General features: G+C 38.4%; 2 protein-coding genes across 5 annotated transcripts in view; one reads left to right on the top strand and one right to left on the bottom strand.

Moving 5' to 3' along the window:
* Window positions 1–498: 498 nt before the first annotated feature.
* ZNF189 (zinc finger protein 189) lies at window positions 499–14,416 on the bottom strand. Of its 4 annotated transcripts, none has more exons than XM_023510599.1 (3): window positions 14,219–14,416; window positions 12,611–12,695; window positions 499–3,171 (listed from the first exon to the last, which is right to left on the bottom strand). In XM_023510599.1, exons 2-3 carry the CDS (start codon window positions 12,642–12,644, stop codon window positions 1,454–1,456), a joined length of 1,752 nt encoding a protein of 583 aa, XP_023366367.1. In that variant the 5' UTR covers window positions 12,645–12,695; window positions 14,219–14,416; the 3' UTR covers window positions 499–1,453. The 4 variants fall into 4 exon arrangements, with proteins under 4 accessions (XP_023366367.1, XP_023366366.1, XP_012657926.1 ...); XM_023510598.1 differs by lacking the exon at window positions 14,219–14,416 and adding an exon at window positions 13,446–13,791; XM_012802472.1 differs by lacking the exon at window positions 14,219–14,416 and adding an exon at window positions 13,446–13,791 and having other exon boundaries at window positions 12,611–12,692.
* The window catches only part of MRPL50 (mitochondrial ribosomal protein L50), a 19,298-nt gene continuing 7,000 nt past the window's right edge, over window positions 14,023–26,320 (top strand). Inside the window, exon 1 of the mRNA XM_003785179.3 lies at window positions 14,023–14,138. Coding sequence (XP_003785227.1) covers window positions 14,047–14,138 — 92 coding nt within the window. The 5' untranslated portion in view covers window positions 14,023–14,046. The remainder of the gene's footprint in view (window positions 14,139–26,320) is intronic.

The following is a 26,320-nucleotide window of genomic DNA, read 5'->3' as shown; positions in this document are numbered from 1 at the left end:
ACAAGATAATTTTATTGAGGAATCAGGTGCAGTTTGTTATTTTTGTGTGCTTTTAACCAAGCTAGAAGCTGTGTTCTGAAATGTTAACTGTACAGTAACTATGATACCTAAATTGAATAGGGAGTGCACAGAGATAGGTATCACTCTATACATGTACCATAACCTCCACATTTACATTCAGGCAGAGATATGGGAGGAAAAACGTTTGGAGGTGATTTTTAGAATAGCTGGGGTATAAGTGAAAGAGAGGTCATTTGCCCAAACCATTAGGAAATTATAGAATTGCAGAGTTCTGGTGATTTGAAATTCTATAGTCAGGCACTAAAGAACCTAGACTTAACCTTAGGTGAACAACTCCAGAAAAAGTTAACTAGTCAGAAAGAATTAAGTTAGACAGAACAAATGAGAACAATTTCCTTCAAATCCTTGATTCTAATTTAAAAAACACAGTAATGTATTTGACAGAATTGATTTTACACTAACAAAGTACTCTTTACACAAAGCAACAAAACAACAGGTTTTAATGATCAAAACAGATGAATTAATAGGTTTATAAGAATCATTAACTAAGGGAAACCCTAGATCCAAAAATAAGGATTTAAAAATTGCATGCAAAATCTGGTTACCATAAAAACCAAGGCAATACCAAAATATCTCAGCTTCCTAGCACAGACCCAGGTCTTTTTTATTTCTAATTCTTGGTAATAAAAATATGTACACTTCACATGCTCCTGGTTGTGGAGGGATAAGCTTATTCATAGAGAATTACAAGTATCTTTCATAGGTGGGAAGACACAAAAGAAAAATACCTTTGTCCACTTTTGGAGGGGAAAATATAAAGGCACTCCCAAAGGTTCCTTGGTAACACTTTTGCTAAGTTTGCTAATTATTCACATGATCTTTGATGGTTCACTCATTTCATTGATCTGGGATCCACCAGGCATTGGAACTGCTTTTAACTCACATGTCAAATAACTAACTTCCTTAAACAATGACAAAAAGTTCATGTATTGGTTTCAGAACATTGGGGCTTTGTTTCCTTAACAATATATGTTTAATCACTGGACTTTGGCATGCACAGCCAAACGTATTATAGAACCAAAAGAACAATGAGCTGGGGCCAGAAGACTTCTTGTAATCATTATTCTTGGTTTTCTAACATCAGCTAGTTCAACTCTGTCCTTTAGAGCACCTCCAATGTGCTCTTTAACTTCTCTGCTGAAAGATTTGTTAAAGATGCTTAGATATATTACCAAGTCTCTGATCATCAAAACAAAAAGAAGTGGAATTCAACTGCCCATAGGCAATTGTCCACTATTCACAATCTTTAGAAATCATTTGCCTGAGGCCAAGAAGAATCTACTTTATCACTAAATATGACCCATGATGAGCCATATTAAAACTGCACTTGGGTAGTCTCAAATAAAATATTTGAGCTTACATATTTCTCTATTTACTGCATCCATGCAGTGTGCAATTTCTGATGTTGAATGAGAGAAATGCGGCAATTGAAGGCTTCACCACAAGCATCACATTCGTGGGCTTCTTGGGTTTTCACCTCTGCATGGATCTTCTGATGGTTGACAAGACTACGCTGTTGACTGAAACTTTTGTCGCACTTCTCACACTTATAAGGTTTCTCTCCTGTATGTATTCTCTGATGCTGAATAAGACCCGAGTTCCGGCTAAAGGCCTTCCCACATTCATCACATTTATGGGGCTTATTGCCTGTGTGAACACCCTGATGTCGTATTAGATTACATAGCTGACTGAAGCTTTTGCCACACTGTCTGCACAGATAGGGTCTCTCACCAGTGTGGATTCTCTGATGTTCAATAAGAAATGAGCTCCGACTAAAGCTTTTTCCACAAACAGTACATAAGTAAGGCTTTTCACCAGTGTGGATTCTTTGATGTTGTACAAGATGAGCACTAACACTGAAAGTTTTCCCACATTCATCACATTTATAAGATTTTTCCTTAGGGTACACCTCCTGCTGTATAACAAGACTACAATTTGGATCAAAACTGTCCTTAGTTTCATTGTATGGGTAAGTCTTCTCCCTGGTGTGAATTCTCTGATGCTGAATGAGACCTGAGCTTCTACTAAAGGCTTTTCCACACTCCTCACATTTATGGGGTTTGTCTCCTGTGTGAATTCTCTGATGACGAGTAAGGTTGCAAAGCTGGCTGAAACTTTTCCCACACTCTTTGCACTGATAAGGTCTTTCACCAGTGTGGATCCTCTGATGTTCGATAAGGAATGAGCTGCGGCTGAAGCTTTTTCCACATTCAATACAAAGGAAAGGCTTCTCACCAGTGTGGATTTTTTGGTGTTGTATAAGGTATGTACTTAATCTAAAGGCTTTCCCACATTCACCACATTTGTGAGGTCTTTCCCCAGTGTGAATTCTTTGATGCTCAACAAGCAATGAATTTCGACTAAAGCTTTTTTTACATTTGGTACAGTGATAGGGTTTCTCACCAGTGTGAGTTCTCTGATGCTCAATAAGGTGTGACTTCCAACTGAAGGCTTTCCCACAGTCACTACATTTATGGGGTTTCTCACCTGTATGAATTCTTTGATGTTTAACAAGGCTCCTTCTCTGGCTGAAGCTCTGTTTACACTGATTACACTGATAAGGTCTTTCTCCAGTGTGGATTCTCTGATGTCTAATGAGGGTTGAGCTCACACTGAAAGTTTTTCCGCAGTAGTTACACTCATAGGGCCTTTCTCCAGTGTGAATTCTCTGATGTTCAATAACAAATGAACTGCGACTAAAACTTTTCCCACATTCATTGCACTGAAAAGGTTTCTCACCAGTATGGACTCTTTGATGTTGAATAAAATGGGCTTTGCGGACAAAACCCTTTCCACATTCTTCACATTTGTGGCACTTCTCTTCTGAGTTTGGTCTCCTACGGATGTTAGTGTTTCCTCTGAACATTCTCTGTTCTTGGGTCAAAGATTCCCTTGGTATTTCCCATAAGAAGATCCCTCTTTGTTTATCCAATCTACCAACAAGTTCAAATGTTTCTCTACCCATGGGATCCTGGTCAATTTCACTTTTTATTCTTGTAACTATTACACCTTGTGGCTCCACTTCTTGCTCAATTTCTTCAATTTCTTGTTTCACAGTTGGCTCCTCATCCTTATCTCTGTTCAAAACATCTAGAACAACAAATAAAAATACAAACATTAGCCATGCTCTCTGATGGCAAGGTGAAACAAGAAACAATAAACAAAATAAGGTAATTAGGATAAATTACTATATCTATAAAATGTACTTTACTACCTCACAGTATTGTTATGAGAATTAAATTGGTTCATATACATAAATAACATTTAGAATAGCACTTGGCAAAGAGAATAAGCTAACACATTTAATGTTGGACTATGCAATGAAAAAGGGCATGAAAAAAGGGTTCAGTAGGCAAAGAGACAGTAGGAGCAAGAAGAGTTGGGATGAAGGGCTAGCAGATCAACACTGAATTATACAAGGTCACATGGGCAAACAAAAATAAAACAAGTAAAAAAGGTGGGATTAACCAGTCTATCAAGGAAGAAAGAGTAAGAAGAGAACAAAACCAGTAAGTTCAGGAAAATTTAGGGTGAGAAAGCATTATTGGACTGAAAACAGACCAAATAATTAACAGAAAGAAACACAAAAAAGATGCTAAGAAGGATAAAAAACAAAGAATCAGTGGAAACAATAATTCATTCATTAACCAGAATTTACTTGCTGCCCATTAAAAACATTCCAGGCACTATGTGATGAGCCAGAATTCAGAGATAAGACATGAAGCCCTCTACCAAATGGTGAGTATGATGATGAGTAAAAATAGGGGAAAGAAAATAATATGATAAAAATAAAAAGTAGCTCCTCTATGGAGACAAAAGAGCTTTTTTTAAAAAAAAAACAAAAAGGACTGAAATGACATGGAATCTATGATATAAAGTGACTGAATAAAATAGGTATAAAGGAACATGGTTAGAGTTAATGGAAGAAATGAAGGAAAAAAGAGCGGTCCGTGGTAGCTTATGACTTCACCTACCATTAAGTCCTACTACAAGTACAAATGATTGTCAAACTTTTAAACTTTAGATATAAGACCCAAGGTTCACCATCTTGTTCCAACTGAAAACCATCATGACATCTGAGAAATAAAAATCTTACATGTGCTGAGGAAAAGAAAACAAAATTGTTTAAGACAGTGTTTTTCAACCTTCTTTATCCTACTGCACACTTGAAACTATAGTTAAAACTTCCATGGTACACTTAAATTATGTTGATCAAAATGTAGATTTTAAAAAAAAATACATACTTAGTATGCTTTGAACTTCTTTTGAAAATAATTTAATTAAGATTACTTTAAATTTTCATGGCACACCAAAGATCCTCTCATGGCAGACCAATGTGATGTGGCACATCTGTTGAAAATCACTGGTCTATTACATAACAGAAAGGTATATAGGACACTTAAGCCTGCTTCTGATTTCCTTCCTGATTTTCCATCTATTATTGCCTGTTAGGTAATTTTAGATTCAATCACTATCAAATTTACATTTGGCCTAATAAATAAGTTCCTTTTCATACTTTCCTTCTCTTAATTTTCAAATCTTCTAACTGTGGAAGTCATCTTTAAATTTTTTATTCACTTACTTCAAACAAGTTATTTTATTTAAAAAAACAACAACAAGCCTACTTTCTCTTACTCCTTCCTTTTAACAAAACTATTAGAAACTTGATTTCTTCTAAGGCTATTTACAGTGTCTCCTCTAAAATTCACTTTTAGTGCACTGTATTTTCTTTCACACAATAAAAAAGGATAAAAGAACTCCTTCAACTTTCTGCCCTCTACCTATAAAAGTATCTGCCAATGGTATATAAACATATAGCCCATATTCCTATCCAAAGCTAACCCTCTTGATCCTGCAGCAGTTGTTTAATCATCACTATTCTTTTCCTTTTAATACTCTCCATTGACCACCTTATTACTAAGATATAAATATGTCCAACTTTATCTTGAACCTGGATCCTTCTTTTGGTGAAAAGTCAACTTTTGGAAAAAGAAAATCTTAACAATGTAGCTTCCTATTACCCATGGTTTCTATGTTCAAACTTTTCCATTCAATCTACCCTACAACCTATTGTGAAATTTAGTTTGTTTCCAGCATTGAGGAAAACTTCTCCTTAAATCACCAATGACCTTCAAATAAAATGTAACACTGGCATTTTTCAGTCTTTATTTTATTCAGCAGCAGCTGATACTGTTAATCACCCTCATTTCTTACATTACCCATTTCTGATTTTTATGCTATTACTTTCTTTTAGTTCCCCCCTTACTTCATTGGCCTTTGCTGATAAATTTCCCTCATTTATTTATTTTCCTTTATGAACTGTTTCATGTTATTGTTACCCAGATATATGTCCTTACTTGGTTTATATATGTGCTTCACAAAGAGCTCACAATTAACATGATCATCTGCTTCTATGTCTTGTCACCTCTAATTATCTCTTGAGAGGCACCTCCACCCATTACCCTAAAATCCCAAAGGAGGAAATCATCCCAGATTTCTCCCTTTTTCTAACTCTTAATCAATCTCCCAAATCATGCATTCCCCTCTAGCATCAATCTTCTCCCTTTAACCGTTACACTCATGTGGCCATCTAATAATCCTTCACTCTGGTCTTCAGGCTGCCCTCGCAATTTATGTGCCTCACTGATTCTGGAAGAGATCCTTACAAAAACAGAATTCTATCCATGCTATCACCTTCAAGATGAAATCAAGACTCTACTATGATACTCAGAACTCTTCATGACAGTCTCTAAGCCTCAAGTCACTTTCCTACCTACTCTGTCATACTTTATGTAGGCAAGTTGCTCGTTTTACAGTTTTCCATGCCATATCTTTGCAGATCCTGCTTACTAAATATCCCTCAATACTTTACCTGGAAAACTCTCAGTTTCTCCTTAAGATTCAGTTTAAAGAAACAGTTTCTCTACAAAGCCTTCACCATATCTAGTAGACAGATTTCTATTTTTTATTATCAGCACCTGTCCATTACAGCCTTTATTACACTGTACTCTATAACACTTTGTTACATGTTTGTCTCTTCCATTGGATTAAAACTCTATGAGAAGGGAAAAAAAAAATCTCTTCATAATGTTATTGTTCAGTGGATATTGTTCCAGGGTTTTGCTCAAAGACATGAGATAAAAATTATCATTACTTGAAGATAATATGAATGTCTATCTACAATTCTTAAAACAATTTTATCTATAATAGCAACAAGACTAAAAAACTGGCTTTTACTATGAAAAAAACCCAATAAATATTACAGAAAAATGTTCTTTACAATAGTAACAAAAAATAATTCATAAAAAGACAAAAGGACAACTAAATAGACTCAACCAATGGCTAAAGAGATTCAAACTCTCTTATTATAAACTTCTCTGAAGATGACAGACAAATGGCTAACAAACACATGAAAAAATGCTCATCATCCCTGTTCATAAGAGAAATGCAAATCAAAAACACTCAGAGATACCACCTTGCTCCAGTGAGATTAGTTCTCATCACGAAGTCCCAAATCTACAGATGCTGAAGTAGATGTGAAGATTAGGAACACTTCTGCACTGCTAGTAGGACTGTAAACTAATATAACCTCTACAGAAAGAATTATGGAGAATTCTCAAAGAACTAAAAATCAACTTTGCATTTGTTCCCGCAATCCCATTGTAGCTACCCAGAAGAACAAAATCATTTTACCACAAGGATATTTGCACCACAACGTTTATTACAGCTCAATTCACAACTACCAAGATGTGCAAGCAATCCAAGTGCCCATGAACCCATGACCAGATTAACAAATTGTCGTATATGTATACCATGGAATACTATTCAGGCATTAAAAAAAGACAGAGACTTTATATCTTTTGTGTTTACCTGGATGGAGTTGAAACACATTCTTATTAGTAAAGTATTTCAAGAATGGGAAAAAAAGTATCTAATGTACTCACTATTAATATGAAACAAATACATGAACTATATGCCCACATGAAAGAAAAAACACAAGTATAATCTAGTGAGGGGGAAGAGAGAGAAGAAAGAGAGGAGGGAGAATGAGGGAGGTTGACTGGCAGGATCTCACCTTATGTGTACAATGTGAGGGTGTTCAGCACACCACCCTGGGTAAAGGACTCAACTACAACTTAAACTTTACCTTTAGAAACGAAAAGAACATAACCTAAACATTTGTACTCTCATATTAATTTGAAATAAATAAATAAATAAATAGTAGAATTAAATTAAATTTAGAGATTCAACATTATAAAGATCTTAATTCTTCCCAAACAAATCTATGAAAGTAATCATATTCCAATCAAAAATCATACAGACCAATAAAAAAATCCCAATAAATCTAAATCTTAATTGGAAGACTATAGACAACCAGTTAAATACATTCTGAAAAAAAATGCTAAAGAATGACTTATCTTACCAGACATAAAATATAATATGTTGTTAAATAAAACAATGATACTGGCATAAAAATAAATAGGACAATAATATAGACATGTGAAGAAAATGAATGTAAGCCCCACAAAGAGCAGACTTGAAAAGACTATTCACTACATCTGGGCTTGGTGATGCTTATATGAAAATGTCCCATTCTGTGGCTACAGCTAATTTGTCTACAGTGGACAGATGACGCAAAGTGGGTCTCTCCCAGGAATCTGGAATTGAAACTGAAATAGTTATTTAATCAGAATGTAGTTAAAACTGTAACTTACAAATCAGAAGCTAAAAGGACAGACGCATGTGACTATGAGGAGGAAGGACTAGTGTACCATGGGGAAAGAGAGCACAAAAGAAGGTGGTTACAGACTGAATGTTTGTGTTTACCCCCAGCCTCATACACTGATGCCCTAACCTTCAATGTAAGCTATGTGAAAGGGAAGCCTTTGGGAGGTAATGAGAATTAGATGAGGTCATGGGAGTAGGGCCCCCCTGAAGTGAATGGTATTCCTATAAGAAGAGGGAAAAACACAGTGTGCTCTCTCTCTCCCTTTGCCACATGAGAACATGTGAGAAGATGGCCTTTCACAAGCAGGAGAAGGTCTCGGCAGGAACTGAGTCTGCCAGCACCTTGATCTTAGACCTCCCAGGTGCCAACTGTGAGAGAAATGTCTGGTTAAGCCACCCAGGCAAATGGCATTTTGTTACAGCAAACTGCAATCCCAAAGATGAAGAATAATTCCTAATTTTCTGAGATTCCATTTTTGGTTTCAGTCCTTTTCTATGTCTAGCTATAATCATGTTCATATCTTCTATAAGAGATCTCTATAAAGATTTCCCTTGTTGCCTTAAGCTAGTTTGAGTGGATTTCTATAATCTTTAACCAGTTTTGATAACAGAGTAGCTTGTTGAGAGTAGAGAGAAAAGGCAAGGAAATAGTAAAGTGGATATACATAAACTTTAGGATAGGCTAGGATAGGACTTAGCATGCTTTTTCAGTAAAGAACCAGACAAATATTTTTGGCTTTGTGAGTCATATGGGCTCTGTTGTAACTATTTGATTCTGACATTATATAGGGTAGATATAAAGTTCATGTTCAATTTAAAGTTATAACTATTTTAAATTGCACACAAACTTTATGTCTACTCTGTACCATGAAGTAATCACAGACAGTACATAATAATAGAATGGACATGTCCATGTTTCGGTAAAACTTTCTTTATAAAACTAGCAGTGGGTCAGATTTGGCTTGTGGGCCATACCTATCAATCTCAGTATCCAAAAGAGTATAAAATGAACAGTTTTCTTGGTTTATAGAATGGGAGCATGGAGAACTAGAATTTCTAGGGCCCAGCACACTATTTGACAACTATTTATTGAGTGAATGAATAACTGAATAAATAATTAAAGAGAGACTACAACCAAAGAAGAAAAACAATGAGTTCCAGGTCTTATAGGTAAGAAGTTCCAGTTCTGTCAAGGACTGCCAATGAGGGCCAAGTAAGCTAAAGGGAGCCATTAAAATTGAAGAGGTCAAAGAATTAACAGATCAAGTTATCACATGTGTGGTCAATGTAGTTATTAAAGTCTTTTTTTTAAAAATAAAAACAGCATGGAAAGGAAAGGTAGGAATGAAGAGTCAAAATTATGAAGCTATAAGAGAGCAGATTATGAAAAGCAATAAGATGCAGTGGAAAAGAACATGACATTAGAACAGCAGAGTCAAAGTCGTCTCTCAGGGGAGCACTCATCAAGGGGATGAAGATAGGGACTAGCGAGGAGCATAGAAAGATCGGGGAGGAGAAATACTAAATGACAGAAAGCTGTACTTAAGATGAAATGAAGAAGAGTGCCTGAAGTACAAATTACAGATGGGCTCAGCGCCACACCTTTGTCCATATGGTATTCACACCCTGCAGTATATTATGGGCAGCCAAGGCTGGGTACTTGCCTGGTTTTATCGGCCAGAATACCATATGTATGGATAAGCTGGCAGTGACTTAGAGACATCATGCTGAATTTTAAAACAATAAATACATCAGCAGTGATATGGTTGCAGGCTGAAGTGGTGTGCAGGAAATAACAGCTGAGGTATGGAAAGCTAGGCAGAGTCTATACTGGGGAGGACCTAGTAAAACAGAATATGAAATCAAGATTTTTGTCCTTTAAGCTATCAGTAACCATCAGAAGTTTTTATTTGGGGGGCAGAGGGGACAGGGTCTCACTGTGTTACCCAGACTGGAGAGCAGTAACTCGAGCACAGAGCATAGCTCACTAGAACTCAAACTCCGTGCCTTAACCATTCCTCTCAATGGAGAAGTCAAATGGAAAAACGTATTTACTGTCCTCATGGTGATCAATGAGGTCAGAGAAAGAACACATAAAGAATGACTATAGTATAGTGTGATAAATTCAACAGAGGCATACACAAGGTAGTGCAGAGAATATAGTGCTTAACTCTGACGAGAAGGCCCATGAAATCTCAATACAGGCGTCCTTAAACTGTGGCCCATGGGGTGTTTTTGCCACCGCTGCCTGTCCTGCTTAGCAACCAACTCATCCCAGGGCCCGCAGTCCAGCCCTCCAACAGTCTGAGGGACAGTGAACTGGCCCTGGCTCCCTATTTAAAGTTTGAGGACTCCTGTCTTAATAGATTGAGACATGCCAGGTGTGAGTAACTTACATGGTCTTCAAATATGACTAGGAATTTGAGGTTTAACAGGGAAAATGATGATGATGATAGAAATCCACACTTATATGGTACTTACACATGCTAGTCAGTGTCCTAAATGTTTACACACATTAACTCAGTTAATGCTCACAATAATCCTATGACACAGCTATTGTTATTTCCATTTTATAAAAAAACACAACAAAACAAAACAGAAACCAAATTGAGGCACAGTGAAGTTAAGAGTGTCACTCGCAGTCACAAGGCTAAACAAGTGGTAGAATCAGCTTTTGAATCTAGGCAGTTAGGCTCTACACTTCCTTTCTTAGGTGGAGATAAAGATTGGAGATTTACCATCACACAGTGGTAACTGCTGAAGTGTAAAGTCCCCTAAGGAAAACATATAGTCTGGGAGAAAGTCTGAGAATGCAAGATGATGGAGGGAAGCACTAAAAAATTTCACATACTCATAAAGAAGTGGATAGAATAAGGCCAAAAAAAAAGGTCCAAAACTCATTGTATCTGACAATGAGTGAACAGTGTTAAATTGTTCTGTGTTAACCGTGTTAAACGATTTAAGGGCAGTGTTATAAACAAGACCAAGGGGCTCAGAGATAAGGGAGGGTAAAGAAGTACAAAACACATTAAAAACTATTCTTATAAAAACTTGACTGTGAAGAAAAAGAGCAGCAAGTTATAGGGAGAAGAGAAATTATTATTCCCAGAAGTGTTTTTTTTTTCCTTTCTTCTCCTCTTTTCCCCAATTGGAGATTCAAATCTATACTGATTATTAGAATCAAGGTACCAAGAGAGAAAAAATAGACTGAAGATATTGAGGAGGGGGAGATGGTTGATAAGTTTCTGAAAAGTAAGAAGACAGGAGCAGCTTTAAGTGTGCAGATGAGGAGTGGAGAAGTTGAGATTTCACACTTAGCAGCCTCTATTTTCTCTGTCAAAAAGGAAGGTGAAGTCGGTGGCGCCTGTAGCTCTAAGGAGTAGGGCGCTGGCCCCATATGCCGGAGGTGGCAGATTCAAACCCAGCCCTGGCCAAAAACTGCAAAAAAATAAAAGGAAGGTGAAGTCAACTACTGAGAGATGGACCCAAGGAAAACTCTTAAATTTTTGGAATAGTCGCTAAATGGAACGGGAAGGTGAGCATATCAAGACAAAAAAAAAAAAAAACTGTTGAGATATAAAACCCCAACAGAGATTAGAAGGAAAAAAGCCATGCATTTAGATAGGACATCAATTCTTTCAGTTAGAGAGGTTCTTCTGCTGTGTTTAGCAACTCAAGTAGGAGACAAGAAAAGGTGAATTTTATTTAAAAAATACAGAATTTGGAGTTTGCAGAATGGGTAGAACACAATGACAAGGTGGCAAGAAAGTGTGCTAGTGATTATATGGGGAGGTGAAGTCAGGGGAGGACTGACATCCTAGTGGAAAAAACAAAGATATTAAAGGACAGGAACCATCATTAAGAATGAATAAGTTTAGGTGGAAAGGAGCAGGAAAGATAGAAAGAAAAGCTCTAGTAAGCTCTACAAGGCCAGAAAACATTCAGGTTTGTTTATCTTTGTTTAGTTACAGTCAATAAACATGTATTACCTGAATATCTAACTGGAGAATAGGATATTTGAGTTTAAGATTTGCCTATTACACTAATATTGTGTGTATATGAGTTGCTGAAAAATAATGGAAAGCAGGGTCCCTGAAGGCAGTATGTTTGAGAGCAACTGAAGCTCAAGTATCGACTAGGTCATTGATAACGTAAGGTATAAAAGACTGCAAAACGTGACAAAGTTATATGTGAAGGATCATAAAAAAGTTGACAGATGATAGTGAAAAGGAATTGAGTGGGCAGAGCAAGACTGCTGAGGCCTCAAAGTAGGAGAGATTTTTTGGAAGATGGAAAACTAATGCTCTGGGAACAGCGCTGAAAAGCTGAAAGAACAATAACTTCTCCCTGTCAGCTTTGAGACAAAGGATGGAGAAGGAGGAGGATGTGGGAGAATAAGCAGCCCCCACTTGAAGGACTGCCAGAGAAGTGGTGTCCTTGGGAAAGAGCCAGGTTTCACTTAGGGCCAGGAGGGGTAAGGAACATTATGTGAAGAGGAACAGGGGCTCCAGAAGGCAGAGTGAAAAGAAGTGGGAGGAAAGCAGTGGGAGGATGAGCCAGGAGGGAAAGTACAGAGCAATATGGGAATGAGATTATGAAGACAGGAAGCCAGAAAGGTTTGCATCTTAGTCACTGCAAGGAAGCTAGGGATAAGAGTCATGGAAACAAGTAAAGGCTGAAAGGTTTAAATCAAAACTTTGGAATAAAGCAATTTTGATACTGATTTTGGTCCAAGTGTTCTCAGAGTCTGATTTCTACTATCTTCTTAGGTATTTTAATTAGAGGAAGTGGAGAGTCTTACCCAGCGCGACCAGGTTTCCATAATTCTCCATCATGACATCTTTATACAGGCTTCTCTGAGCTGGATCCAGATAATCCCACTCCTCCTGGGTAAAAAACACAGCCACATCCTCAAATGTCAGCAACCCCTGAAATAGTATGATTTCTGCAGTCAGTTTCTTTTGTCTAAAGGACAGTTCTACTATTCAAAGTGGCAGAAGCAATCACCTATCAGGACCAGGTAGGCTAGGAGGAACATGGTAACTAAGAGTTCCATACGGAGCCCAATTCTGGGACCCGACTGCTAAGTGATGGTCCCAGATTCGACGATAATGGAACTGGATCCTTGTTCTCTGAACTGGAGGACCTGAGGATAAGATTTTGGGGGGGGGGGTTAATGATTATACCCTAATACTTTTAGTAAACTGTCCCAAGGCCCCTCCAAGCTTCCCTTACCTCATTGCTCTGCTCCAATTCTCCATTCGTGCTGGTTTGTGACCCAATTCAATTCATTCAGGTTCCCTAAGCATATACTTTGTATCCAAGCATAGTGCCAGGTGCACAAGACACGGGGAAAGGTCAAAAATAGTGCCTCACTTGGAGGAATTCACAAATGAGAGTTAGCTTGGAGCATTAGTAATTTTCTTAAGCTAGTTTATCAACTTTCTCTTGGAAAAGGAGGAGCCAGAGGGCAGTTTGCGAATAACACCCCAGAAAACTAGGGATGCTGGGGATCCTCACACGGTACAGGCCCTAAAGAAGGCAGTCATGAGGTGGGTGGAGGGTGAGGGGAGCGGTGATGAGGCCTACCTAGGGTAGTGGTCAGACAACGGGGATCCCCACAGGCACTTACTTACCTTTGGCTCCGGCGAGGGGCTCGGGGAAGCCATCTCCCAGCCAGAGAATGGGGATAGGAACCCGGGGCTGCCGCACGGAAAAGATCTTGCCTCTGGTGAGGCCTACCCGGCTACTGGAAATTAGGCCCCACGAAGACAAGGCTTCCCGGCTGGGTCTAGCCAGCGCCTGCCTCTGTCCCTAGACGATCACCCCAGCAACATATCTGACGCTCTCCCTGCCTGCCCTCCAACCCCGAACCCCAAATCCCCAACACCTTCCCTTGCCTGGCTGCGCAGCCTTTCAGGCCTCGCTAGAGCCCTCCTCCCCAAAGCCAGTTCCTCCTCCTTTCAGACAAGCAATGTTATGACCGCCCGCCCCCGGACCAGAAGGCGTCACCCAGATCTATCTTGGGACGCCCCTCAACTACAACTCCCGTCATGCTTCGAGAGCGCGCCGTGGTCCCGCCTCCGCCGGCGAGGGCTACTGGACTACATTTCCCGTGGTGCAAAGGGAGGGGGGGCGGTGATAGGAAAAAGAGATGCCACAGCTTAATCCTATTGGTTAGTCTAGGCGCGCCACTGTCGGCTCGGAGCTGAGCGCAGGGCGGTGCTGTTCTCCAAGATGGCTGCGCTGTCTGTGTCTACCTTTACCAGAAAAGGCTTCCTGTGGATAGTTTCAGGGGCGCCACGCAGACAATTTTGGTCTCGTTTCAGGTAAAGCTGAAGGTTTGCGCACAGAAAGTAGAGAGAGAAACTGAGGATGAAGGGACCAGTTCAGAAGGGAGTGATCTTACGACTGCTCAGGGGAAGGACGGGAAAGTGCGCTGGGGTCCGGAGTTCAGGAGTTTCAATGCGGGTCTCCATGCGAGTGGAGGGGTCCAGACGCTTGTTTTCCCAGCCTCGTTTTCTTATCTAATAATGCAAATGTCACCGCCTTTCCCTTTCACTTCATTCATTCGTTTATTGAGCAAACAGTATTAACCACGTGGGCCAGGCAGCGAGTGTGGTGTTAGGAAACAAATGACTCGTTTTTAACGATCCACTTAGAACCTGACCGTGAAAACGCTGTATATTCTGGGTGTCATAAGACTACAGTGGTTATTAAGACAGACCAAAGTTTTGTTCTCATAGAGCGTGTTTTCTAATGGAGGAAGGAATGAACGAATGGGAATGTATTTCAGGAAATGGTAAATTATGAAGAAAAATAGAGAAAATGAGAGATTACTGAGATAGAGGGAATGAATTACATTTCTTCTACTTATTTTCGTATGTATTTAAGATTTCAGTGTTCTTAGTGAACTGATTTTTGCAGTCAAGCTGATTATCATATACATCTTGACGTAATTACTATGTTTTTGTGTGTGGTGATAACAGTTAAGACTTACTCTTAGCAAATTTCAAGTATACGATACAGCTTCCACATACAGGAGGGATTGTGTAGTGTTTTTTTGTCTGGCCTATTTCTCTTAGCATAACGTTTTCCAGGTTCGTACATGTTGTAATACATTTCCTTTTTTAAGACTGAATAATAATTACATTGTGTGTGCATATCCACTCCACAATTACTTTAATTTGGCATATAGATGTGCATCAAATGGAATATCACTATTTCATTATCCATTCATCTGTCACGGGAAACTTAGGTTGTTTCCCTATCTTGACTATTATGAATATTGCTGCCGTGAACATGGGAATCCTTGAGGAATTGATTTCATGTCCTTTGGATATGTACCCAGTAGTGGGATTGCTAGATCATAGAATATTTCTATTTATAACTTTTTTGAGCTATCTTCATACCATTTTCCTTAATCGTTGTTATCAGTTTACATTCCCATGAACAGTGTATCAGGTTGCCTTTTTTTCCACATCGTCACCAACTCTTGTCTTTATGTTAATGGGTGCGAGGCGATATTTCATTGGTTTTATATTTTTAAAAAATTTTATGGGTACATAATAGTTATGCCTATTTATGGGGTTCGTGTGATATTTTGGTACAAGCATATAATGTGGAATGACCAAATCTGGGTAATTGAGATATCCATCTCATCAAACATTTATTTCCTTATGTTGAGAACATTCTAAATGTTCACTTCTAGTTGTTTTGAATATACAGTAAAACACTGGTAACTACCATTGCCCTTTTTATACAATTATATACTAGGACTTATTCCTTTTATCTAACTATATTTTTTATACTTTAACCAAACTCTCTCATACCCCTTTCACCACTCTCCTATTTTATTCATTCTATTCCCTACCTCCATGAGACCCATTTTCAAAATCTCCTACATAGGAATGTGAAACACGAAATATTGTCTTTCTGTACCTGGTTTATTTCACTTAACAGTGGCCTCCAGTTCCACCTATGTTGCTGCAAACGGCATATTTCCTTCTTTTTTATGGCTGAATAATACTCCCTTGTGTGTATACTATGTATAGCCCCACTTTTTAAATTCACTTATGGAGATTTAGATTGAATATCTTGGTTATTGTGAATAAACAATAAACATGAGAGTGTAGATTAGGCTGCATGCGGTGGCTCACACCTGTAATCCTAGCACTTTGGGAGGCCGAGGTGGGCAGATCGCCTGAGCTCATGAGTTCCAGACCAGACTGAGCTAGAGCAAGACCCCATCTCTAAAACTAGCCGGGCATTGTGGCCAGTGCCTGTAGTCCCAGCTGCTCGGGAGGCTGAGGCAAGAGAATCGCTTGAGCCCCAAAATTAGATGTTGTTGCTGTGATATCATTCCAGGGCACTCTACTGGGGGTGACAAAGTGAGACTCTGTCTCAAAAAAAAAAAAAAAGGAAGTGTAGATTATGTATTTGGTAGACTAATTTCCTTTCTTTTGGATATAAATTTAGCAGTGGGATTGTTGGATCATATGGTAGTTCTATTTTTAGTTTTTTTAGTAACTCCATAATGTTTTTCATGGTGGCGATACTGATTTACATTCCATTCCCACACCCAGCAGTGTACCAGGGTCTTGTTTCTCCACATCCTTGCCAGGATGTTATTTTCTGTCATCTTAGTTACAGTCATTGAGACTGAGGTGAGATGGCATCTCATTGTGGTTTTGAGTTGCATTTCCCTGATGATTAGTGATCATTTTTTCTTATACTTGTTGATAACTTATGTGTCTTTTTATTTGAGGCAGAGTCTCTATTGCCCAGGCTAGAATGCTGTGGCCTCAGCCTAGCTCACAGCAGTCTCAAACTCCTGGGCTCAAGCTATCCCCCTGCCTCTGCCTCCTGACTACCGGTGCCCGGCACAACACCTGCTGATTTTTCTATTTTTCTTTAGAGATGGGCTCTCAGTTTTGCTCAGGCTGGTCTCAAACTCCTTAAGTCAAGTCATTGTTTATCCATTTATGTGAAGAATGTCATTAGATTTGGATTTTTTTTTTTTTTTTGAGACGAGATCTCACTCTCACTCTGTTGCCTCAGTAGAAACGCAGTGGCACCATCATTGCTCAATTGGTTATTCCATAATAACCAATTGCTCATCAGTGCAGCCTCAAGCAAACTTCTGGGCTCAAGTGATCCTCTAGCCTTAGGAAGAATGGCTAGAACTATAGGCCATATAAGCCATACTACTATGCCTGGCTAATTTTTCTTATTTTTCATGGTGACTAGGTCTTGCTATACCACTCTGGCTGGTCATTCAGGCCACTCCTGGCCTCCAGCCGTGGCCTCAAGGCCAAGTGCTGGGATTACAGGCATGAGCCACCACACCTGGCCTCTTTGGTAATTTATAGGGATTGCACTGAGTCTGAAGATTGCTTTGCTTAGAATGGACATTTTAACAATATTAATTCTTCCAATCCATGCACCTGAGATATCTCTCCTTCCAGGGGTGTCTTTTTCAATTTCTTCCGTAGATGTTTTATTGCTTTTATTGTAGAGATCTTCTGTGTTGATTTGTGTCCTGCAACTTTACTGATTTTAACAATAGTTCAAACAGTTTTTTGGTGGAGTCCTTAGATTTTTCTAAATGTAAGATCATATCATCTGAAAACAAGGACAGTTTAACCCTTCTTTTCCTTTTTTTTTTTTTTTTTTTGAGGCAGAATCTTATTTTGTCACCCTTGGTAGAGTGCTGTGGCATCATAGCTCATAGCAACCTCAGCTCTTGGGCTCAAGCTGTTCTCATACCTCAGCCTCCTGAGTAGCTGGGACTACAGGTACCGGCCACAACACCTGGCTATTTTTAGATAGGCGTCTCACTCTTTCTCAGGCTGGTCTCAAACCTATGAGCTAAAAAAAAAAAACCCAAAAACTGTGAGCTCAGGCAGTCCACCCACCTCGGCCTCCACAGTGCTAGGATTACAGGCGTGAGCCACCCACATGCCCTCTTTTCCAGTTTTGACTCTCTCTCTTTCTCTTGTCTAACTGCTCTGGCTAGGCCTTCTAGTTCCATGTCAAATAAAAGTGGTGAAAATGGGCATCCTTATCTTGTTTCTTTTTTTTTTTGCAGTTTTTGACCGGGGCCAAGTTTGAACCGCCCCTCCGGTTTATGGGGCCAGCACCTTACTCCTTTTAGTCACAGCCGCCATCCCCTTATCCTGTTTTTGATCTTAGAAGAAAGGCTTTCCATTTTTCTCCATTTAGTATGCTAGCTTGGCTTTGTCACATAGGGCCTTTATTGTTTGGAGGTATATGCTTTCTGTGCTTAGTTTATTAAGAGTTTTATCACAAAGGGATGTTGAATTTTATCAAATGATTTTTCAACAACTATTGAAATGATTATATGGTTTTTGTTCTTGATTCTGTTAATGAACATATGTTCACATGTGATCATGGTAAATGATCTTTTTAATGTGTTCCTAGATTCTGTTTGCTAGTATTTTGTTCAGGTTTTTTACACAGGCATCTATGCTCAGGGGATATTGGCCTGTGGTTTTCTTTTTTGTATGGTGTCTTTGTCTGATTTTGGTATCAGGGTAATGCTAGCTTCATAGAAGGAATGTGGAAGTATTCCCTCCTCTTCATTTTTTTTTTTGAATACTTTGAGTAGAATTGGTATTAGTTGGTATTAGTGTTTCTTTAAGTGTTTGTTGGAAGTGAGTCGGTAATAAGGTCATTGTCCTGGGCTTTTCACTGACGGGAAACTTTGTATTACTGCTTTTATCTTGTTACTCATTATTGATCTATTCAGGTTTTCTATTTCTTTCTCTCTTTCTTTCCTTTCTTCCTTTCCTTTCTTTCTTCCTTTACTTTCTTTCCTTTCTTTCTTCTTTTTTTTTGAGACAGAGTCTCAAGCTGTTGTCCTGGGTAGAGTGCCATGATGTCCTAGCTCACAGCAGCCTCCAACTCTTGGGCTCAAGTGATCCTCTTGCCTCAGGTTTTCTATTTTTAGTAGAGACAGGGTCTCGTTTTTGCTCAGGCTGGTCTCAAACTCATGAGCTCAAGCAATCTACTGCTTGGTCTCACAGAGTGTTAGGATTACAGGTGTGAGCCACTGCATTCTTTATTATTTCTCTCCTTCTACTAATTTGCAGTTTGGTTTGGTCTTTTCTTGGTTAAGGTGCATCATTAGGTTGTTTATTTGACGTTTTTCTTCTTTTTTGATGTTGTCATTTATTGCTGTAAACTACCCTCGTAGTGCTTCTTTTCTTGTTTCCTGTAGGTTTTGTTACATTATCATTTTTATAGTTTCAAGAAATTTTTTAGTTTCCCTTTTAATTTCATCATTGACTCATTGGTCATTCTGGAGTTGTATTTGTTTTTATAGTTTCCAGAGTTCCTCTTGTTATTGATTACTAGTTTTATTTTATTATGGTCAGAAAAGATACTTAATATGATTTCAGCGTTTTTGAATTTGTTGAAACTTGTTTTGTGGCATAACATGCAATCTGCCTTGGAGAATGTTCCATTCGATGAGCAGCAGGATTAAATGTTCTGTAAGTACCAGGTCCGTTTAGTCTATAATATAATTGTGATGTTTCTTTGTCGATTTTCTGTCTGTCCATTGCTGGAAGTGAGGTTTTGAAGTCCCCTAAATCATTGTATGGCAGTCTGTTTCTTTCTTTAGATCTATTATTGGCTTTATATGTATATATGGATATATATAGGTGTTTATAACTATTATAGCCTTTTGCTGAATTGAATACTTTATCATTTTGTAATGATCTTCTTTGTTACTTTTTATCATTTTTGATGAGAAATCTATGTCACCTTGTGTAGGTATAGCTGTTCCTCTTTTTCCCCCATTACATGGATCCTTTTCCTGCTCTTTCCTTTTGGTCTACATGCTTTTATAGATGAAGGGAGTGTTTTGTAGGCAGCATAGTTGAGTCATGTTTTTTTAATACATTCAGCTACTTCATGTTTTTTAATTGGAGAGTTTAATCCATTTATATTAAATGTTATTGATGGGTAAGGTCCTACTCTTGCTATTTTGTTATTTCATTTCTGGGTTTTTGTTTTGTTTTAAGTCCCCTCTTCCTTTCTTTCTTTTTAGATCAGTGTTTTTCTCTGATAGTTTGTTGTAATTCCTTACTTTTTATTTTTAATGTATCTATTACAGGTTTTTGCTTTGTGCTTACCATCAGTCTTACAGAAAACATCTTTTATAACAAGTTATTTTAAACAGATGACAACTTTTATCATAAAGAAACAACAAAGAAAAAAACTGAAAAAACTCTACACTTTAACCTCCTCACTTTTTTCCTTTTTGTTGTTCCTTTTTATATTTCTTTTCTTTTTTTGCAATTTTTGGCTGAGGCCAGGTTTGAACCCACCACCCCCAGTAAATGGGGTTGGTGCCCTACTCTTTTGAGCCACAGGTGCTACCCCCTTTTTATATTTCTTATATTGCCTGTGTCTTAACAAAAATATCATTTATTTCTATTTTTTTTTTTTTTACAAATTATCATTTTTGATAATTTATCTTTTAGTCCTTATACTAAAGACATAAATGGTTTATACCACTAATACAGTATTCAGGTATTCTGAACTTTCTATGTACTTTTATCATTGAGTTTTATACCTTCAGATGATTTCTCATTTCATGTTACTGTCCTTTTCTTTCAGATTGAAGAACTCCTTTTAGCAATTCTTGTAAATCAGGTCGGGTAATGTTGAATTTTCTCAGCTTTCATTTATTTATTTACTTTAAATTTTGGGGATTCATTGAGGGTACAAGATGTGTCATACACTGAGACCCCACCCCCACCCTCCTTCCCTCTCTCTGCTCTTCCTTTCCCCTACTCTCCCTCCATCTCTCTCTCTGATCTCCCCTTTCCTCACCCCTGACTGTGTCATTAATTGTCCTCAAATCAAGATTGAATACATAGGATTCATGCTTCTCCATTCTTGTGATACTTTACTAAGAATTGTGTGTTTCACTTCCATCCAGGTTAGTACAAAGGTTGTAAAGTCTCCATTTTTTTTAATGGCTGAATAGTATTCCATGGTGTACATGTACCACAGCTTGTTAATCCATTCCTGGGTGGGAGCATTTAGGCTGTTTCCACATTTTGGTGAATGTAAATTGAGCTGAGATAATGATAAAAGGTTTTTTTTTCCTTCTGGATAGATGCCCAGTAATGGGATTGCAGGATCAAATGGGAGGTCTAGCTTAAGTTTTTTGAGGTTTCTCCATACTTCTTCCAAAAAGGTTGTATTAGTTTACAGTCCCACCAGGAGTGTAAAAGTGTTCCCTTTCTCTCCACATCCACGCCAGCATGTGCAGTTTTGAGATTTTGTGATGTGGGCCATTCTCACTGGGATTAGATGATATCTCAGGGTGGTTTTGATTTGCATTTCTCTGATAATTAAGGATGATGACCTTTTTTTCATGTTTGCTAGTCATTCGTCTGTCTTGAGAGAAGGTTCTGTTCAGAAGTTCTAACAATACAATTAGGCAAGACAAGGAAATAAAGGGCATCCAAATGGGAGCAGAGGAGTTCAAACTCTCCCTCTTTGCTGATGATACGATCTTATAGTTAGAAAACCCCAGAGTCTTAACCAGAAGACTCAGAATTGCAGGTAGAGAATATACAGTTTTGTGCCTGGTGGGAGAGTGCCATGGCACACTGGTAGGCCTCTTTGGGGAAGGAGTTTGGTTTTTAGAGGGTCTCTCACATGAGATAAAATAGGAGGATATCTGAACTCTGCTTGCTTGTTTGTAGAAAGTATGTTAGAACTTCTAGCACTATGTTGAATAGTAATGGCAATAGAAGGCAACCTTGTCTGGTTCTAGTTCTAAGTGGAAAAGCTTTTAGTTTTACTCCATTCAGTAAAATATTAGCTGTCAGTTTGTCATAGATAGCTTCAATCAGTTTAAGAAATGTGCCACCTATGCCTGTACTCTTCATTGTTCTAATTAGAAAAGGATGCTGGATTTTATTAAATGCTTTTTCTGCATCTATTGAGAGGATCATATGGTCTTTGCTTATGCTTCTGTTGATATAGTGAATAAAGTTTATGGACTTGCATATATTAAACCAGCCTTGCATCCCTGGGATGAAACCTACTTGATCATGATGTATGACTTTTTGATGATAAACTGTTGTCTTTTGGCTAGGATTTTGTTGAGAATTTTTGCATCTATGTTCGTTAGTGAAATAGGTCCGAAGTTCTCATTTTTAGTTGGGTTTTGTTCTGGTTTTTGATATCAATGATTGTTTCGTAGAACATGTTGGGGAAGATTCCTTCCTCTTCAGTTTTTCAAAATAATTTCTGCAGTATGGGCATAAGCTCTTCTTTGAAGGTTTGATAGAATTCTGGTATGAAGCCATCTGTACCAGGGCATTTTTTTGTTGGAGATTTGTTTCTTTGATCTCAGTGCTTGAAATTGGTCTGTTCAGGAGACCTATTTCTTCCTGGCTAAGTCTAGGGAGAGGGTATTATTCCAAATATTGATTCATTTCCTTCACATTGTCAAATTTCTAGGCAAAGAGTTTCTTGTAGTATTCAGAGATAATCTCTCGTATTTCTGTGGCATCTGTTGTAATTTTTCCATTTATCATTTCTGGTTGAGGTTCCTAGAGATTTTACTTATCTATTTCTAGTTAGTCTGGCCAAAGGTTTATCTATTTTATTTATTTATTTTTAAAAAAACAACTCCATGTTTCATTAATATTCTGAATGATTTTTTTTGTTTTCAATTTCATTAATCTCTGATTTAATTTTGGATATTTATTTTTTTCTGCTGGGTTTAGGCTTAGATTGCTCTTCTTTTTCCAATTCCATAAGGTGATCTGTGAGTTTGTTGATGTGCTCTCTTCCTGTTTTTCGAATGTAGGCATCTAAAGTGATAAATTTTCCTCTAGGACTTTTGCTGTATCACACAGGTTTAGTAGTTTCATTGTTGTTATGCTCAAGGAAGTTAATGATTTCCTCTTTTATTTCTTCCTGCACCCAACTGTCATTCCACATAAGGTTATTTAATTTCCATGCCTTTGTATGGGGTTGAATGTTTTTGTTGGAGTTGAGTTCCACCTTTAATGCTTTGTGGTCTGAGAAGATACAAGGTAAAATTTCAATTCTTTTGATTCTGTTGAGCTTTGTTTTGTGTCCTAGGATACAAGATCAATTTTGGAAAATGTTTCATGGGGTCACAAGAAGAATGTATATTCTTTAGCTTTGGGATGGAGTGTTCTATATATGCTATTAAGCACAGTTATTCTAGTGCAGTGGTTCTCAACCTGTGGGTTGTGACCCACAGGAACTGTATTAAAAGGTCGCAGCATTAGGAAGGTTGAGAACCACTGTTCTAGAGTTTCATTTAAGTTCCCTTATATCTTTGTTTAATTTCTGTTTGGAGGATCTGTCCAGTTCTGTAAGAGGAGTGTTAAAGTCCTCTGTTATTATGGTATTATAGGACATCGTATTACTCAAACTAATTAAGGTCTGTTTCAGGAATCTGGGAGCATTTAAGTTGGGTGCATAAATACTTGGATTTGAAATGTCTTCTTGTTGTATTTTTCCCTTAACCAATATGAAGTGTACATCTTTGTCTTTTTTGACTTTAGTTGCTTTAAATCCACTTGTATCTGAAAATAAGATTGCAGCCCTTTTCTTCTGAATTCCATTTGCCTGAAAAATTGTCTTCCAACCCTTAACTCTGAGTTTTAATTTGTCTTTTGAAGTTAGGTGTGTTTCCTGCAGACAACGAATAAATCGCTTGTGTTTTTTAATCCATTCAGCCAATCTCTGCCTCTTCAGTGGGGAATTCAAGCCATTAATATTTATTAAGATAATTGATAAGTGTGATAATGTTCTATTCATCTTATTTTGTGAAAGTCCATTGCTTAGTTTATCTTTTGCATCATTGTGGAAGTTTGGTTCTGTCCTTTAATTTCTGGGTACTTAGTTTGCTTGGTCCATTGTGATGGTCATTGTGTAGAACAGGTTGAAGTATTTCCTGTAGATCTGGTCTTGTGGCAAATTTCCTAAATGTTTGCATATCAGTAAAAGATTTGATTTCTCCATCAATTTTGAAGCTTAGCTTAGCAGGATATAGAATTCTGGTTTGGAAATTGTTTTGCTTAAGTAGATTAAAGGTAGATGACCATTGCCTTCTTGCTTGAAAAGTTTCATTAGAGAAGTCTGCAGTCACCTTGATGGACTTGCCACTGTAGGTCAATTAGTGCCTACTCCTGGCAGCTTGCAAAATCTTTTCTATTATCTTCTCTTTGGACAGGCTTATCACAATGTGTCTTGGAGAAGCTCTGTTTGAGTTGAGGTGACCTGGGGTTCGCTATCCCTCTGAAAGGAATGTGTCAGAATCTTTGGTGATATTGGGAAATTTTCATTTATAATATTCTCTAGTATGGCATCCATTCCTCTAAGGCATTCTTCTTCCCCTTCTGGGATACTTAAAACTCATATGTTTGAATGCTTCATAAAGTCCCATAATTCTGTCAGTGAATGTTCTGCTTTCTCTCTCTTTTTTTTCTGTCTCTTTAACTATCTGAGTTGTCTCAACAGCTTTGTCCTCTACCCCTGAGATTCTATCTTCTTCTGTGTGGTCTAATCCATTGTTGATACTTTCTATTGCATCTTTAAGTTCCCTAATTGACTGCTTCAATTCCTTCAGCTGTGCTATATCCTTTCTATATTCTTCATATTGTTCATCTCTTATTTGATTCTGTTTTTGGATTTCCTTTTGGTTATTTTCCACTTTCTCAGCAATTTCTTTCATTGTTTTTGGCTATTTTCCACTTTCTTAGCAATTTCCTTCATTGTTTTCATTATCTGTATTTTAAATTCTTCTTCTGTCATTTCTAACATTTCTTCATAGGTGGAATCCTCTGCAGTAGCTACCTCATGGTCCCTTGGAGGGATTACTCTGGACTGGTTTTTCATGTTGCCAGGATTTTTCTGCTGATTCTTCCTCATGAGTGTTTTCTTTTATCTGTTTCCTTGCCCTGCTTTTCCTTTCACTTCTTCTTGCTCTTTAAGTTACTGTGCCTCTGGCCTAAGGTTTCGATGAGTCCTTTTGGTACAGGACCAGAAGGACGAGAAGATTAAAGAGCAAGAAGGGAAAAAAGATTTAAAAAAAGGAAAGAAGAGGCAGTGAGTAAAAGGGAATGTTGGCAAAAAAAAGAGAGGCACAGAAAAAGGGAGGCAGGAGTAATAAAGGTGTATAGTAGGGTACTTTGACCCACACCTTAGAAACCCCCAACCTCTGGGGGTGCTGGTCAGGGTGGTTCCCTTGAGGTCAGCAGCTCTTTCCTCTTCTAAGCAGATATGGTACCCCACCTCCACCAAATAGAGAGGAAAGACAAAAATACTATAAGTTAAACCAAACCAAACAAACAGAAAACCTTATAGGATAAGATTGGGGGAAAAACTAAATAACAGCGGCAGAAACACTAGCAAAAATGAAGTTCTTATTATTAAAGAAGGCAACAATGGAAAATCATATTTAAACTAGAAAAATGAAGAAAGAAAAGCAAAAGGAAATATCTAGAGGGGAAATGTTAATAAGAAAAAACAAAACAAAAAAGCAAAAGCAGTTTATCTATCTTGCTGAATATTGTCTGGGCAACAAGTGATCTTCTGGGGTATGAGATGCTAGTCACAATGCTGATACAGCTGCATGAGATGGAGATTGGAGGCCTCTACTGACTTCTTTGCCCTCAAACCCTGCAGTGTTGACAGCCTGAATCTTTCCTCAGCCTGCTTAAAAGACACTTTAAACTGTTAACCTTGGCTAAGCAGAAGCTTTTCCAGGAAAGCACTTGTCACTGGGATCTCTCCTTAAGTGGCTGCCCACTTATCCGACGCACCAAAACGGCCTCACTCTATGCCCCTGAGGGTCAAAGCTGCAAGGCAGTCCTCCCACTGCCAAACACTGAAAGCTCTGGTCTTCCCCAGCCTCTCAGTCCTGGCCTTTGGCGCTGTTCATAGTCACTAGATTACTTGCCCGAGGTCTAGTAGCTCAGTCTAGTTCTGTGACCCTGAGGGCAAAGCCTGCAGGGGGCAGTTCTCCCACAATGGTTGTGCATAGGGCCCACAGCCAAACAATGTTAGCTTATTCCTGCCCAGTGGCTCAGTCCCAAACCCTGGACAACGCTTAAAGTCACCCACACTCTTGCCCGAGTTCTCCCAAGGTAATTCAACCATGTGTCCAAGTCCAAAAAAACCAAAAACAACCCACAGGGAACCCTGTCTGCAATCTCATTGCTGTTGCAGTTACATCTGTAGCAGCTTGTTCACAACCACTTGCCTCTTCTCCACTGCTTTTGTCCTCTTGGGGTCCAGAAGTCTCTCTGTCTCCCTCCAATCCCAAAGGGATGTTTTTGGGCAGAGCCCATAAGCCAGAGATGCCTGAGTCTTCTCTCCCTAGTCTCACTGCTCCTGGTTGCAAAGAAGCTATTACTCTGCCTCCATCTTGCTCCCTGCTCTCTCTCTCTCTCTCTCTTTTTTTTTTTTTTTTTTTTTT

The sequence above is a fragment of the Otolemur garnettii genome, unplaced genomic scaffold (assembly GCF_000181295.1).
Source record: "Otolemur garnettii isolate 467f Iridium unplaced genomic scaffold, OtoGar3 scaffold00014, whole genome shotgun sequence".
NCBI lineage: Eukaryota > Metazoa > Chordata > Mammalia > Primates > Galagidae > Otolemur > Otolemur garnettii.
This window is presented reverse-complemented; position numbering and strand designations above follow the sequence as displayed.

What these genes read in the sequence shown, in the direction of transcription:
- ZNF189 (XM_003785180.2), bottom strand. Translation starts at nt 13,478, where the DNA reads ATGGCTTCCCCGAGCCCCTCGCCGGAGCCAAAG. An exon ending in GCCCCTCGCCGGAGCCAAAG is followed by an intron (nt 12,738 to 13,445) that starts GTAAGTAAGTGC and finishes ATACTATTTCAG; the next exon opens with GGGTTGCTGACATTTGAGGA. An exon ending in TGGAAACCTGGTCGCGCTGG is followed by an intron (nt 3,172 to 12,610) that starts GTAAGACTCTCC and finishes TTGTTGTTCTAG; the next exon opens with ATGTTTTGAACAGAGATAAG.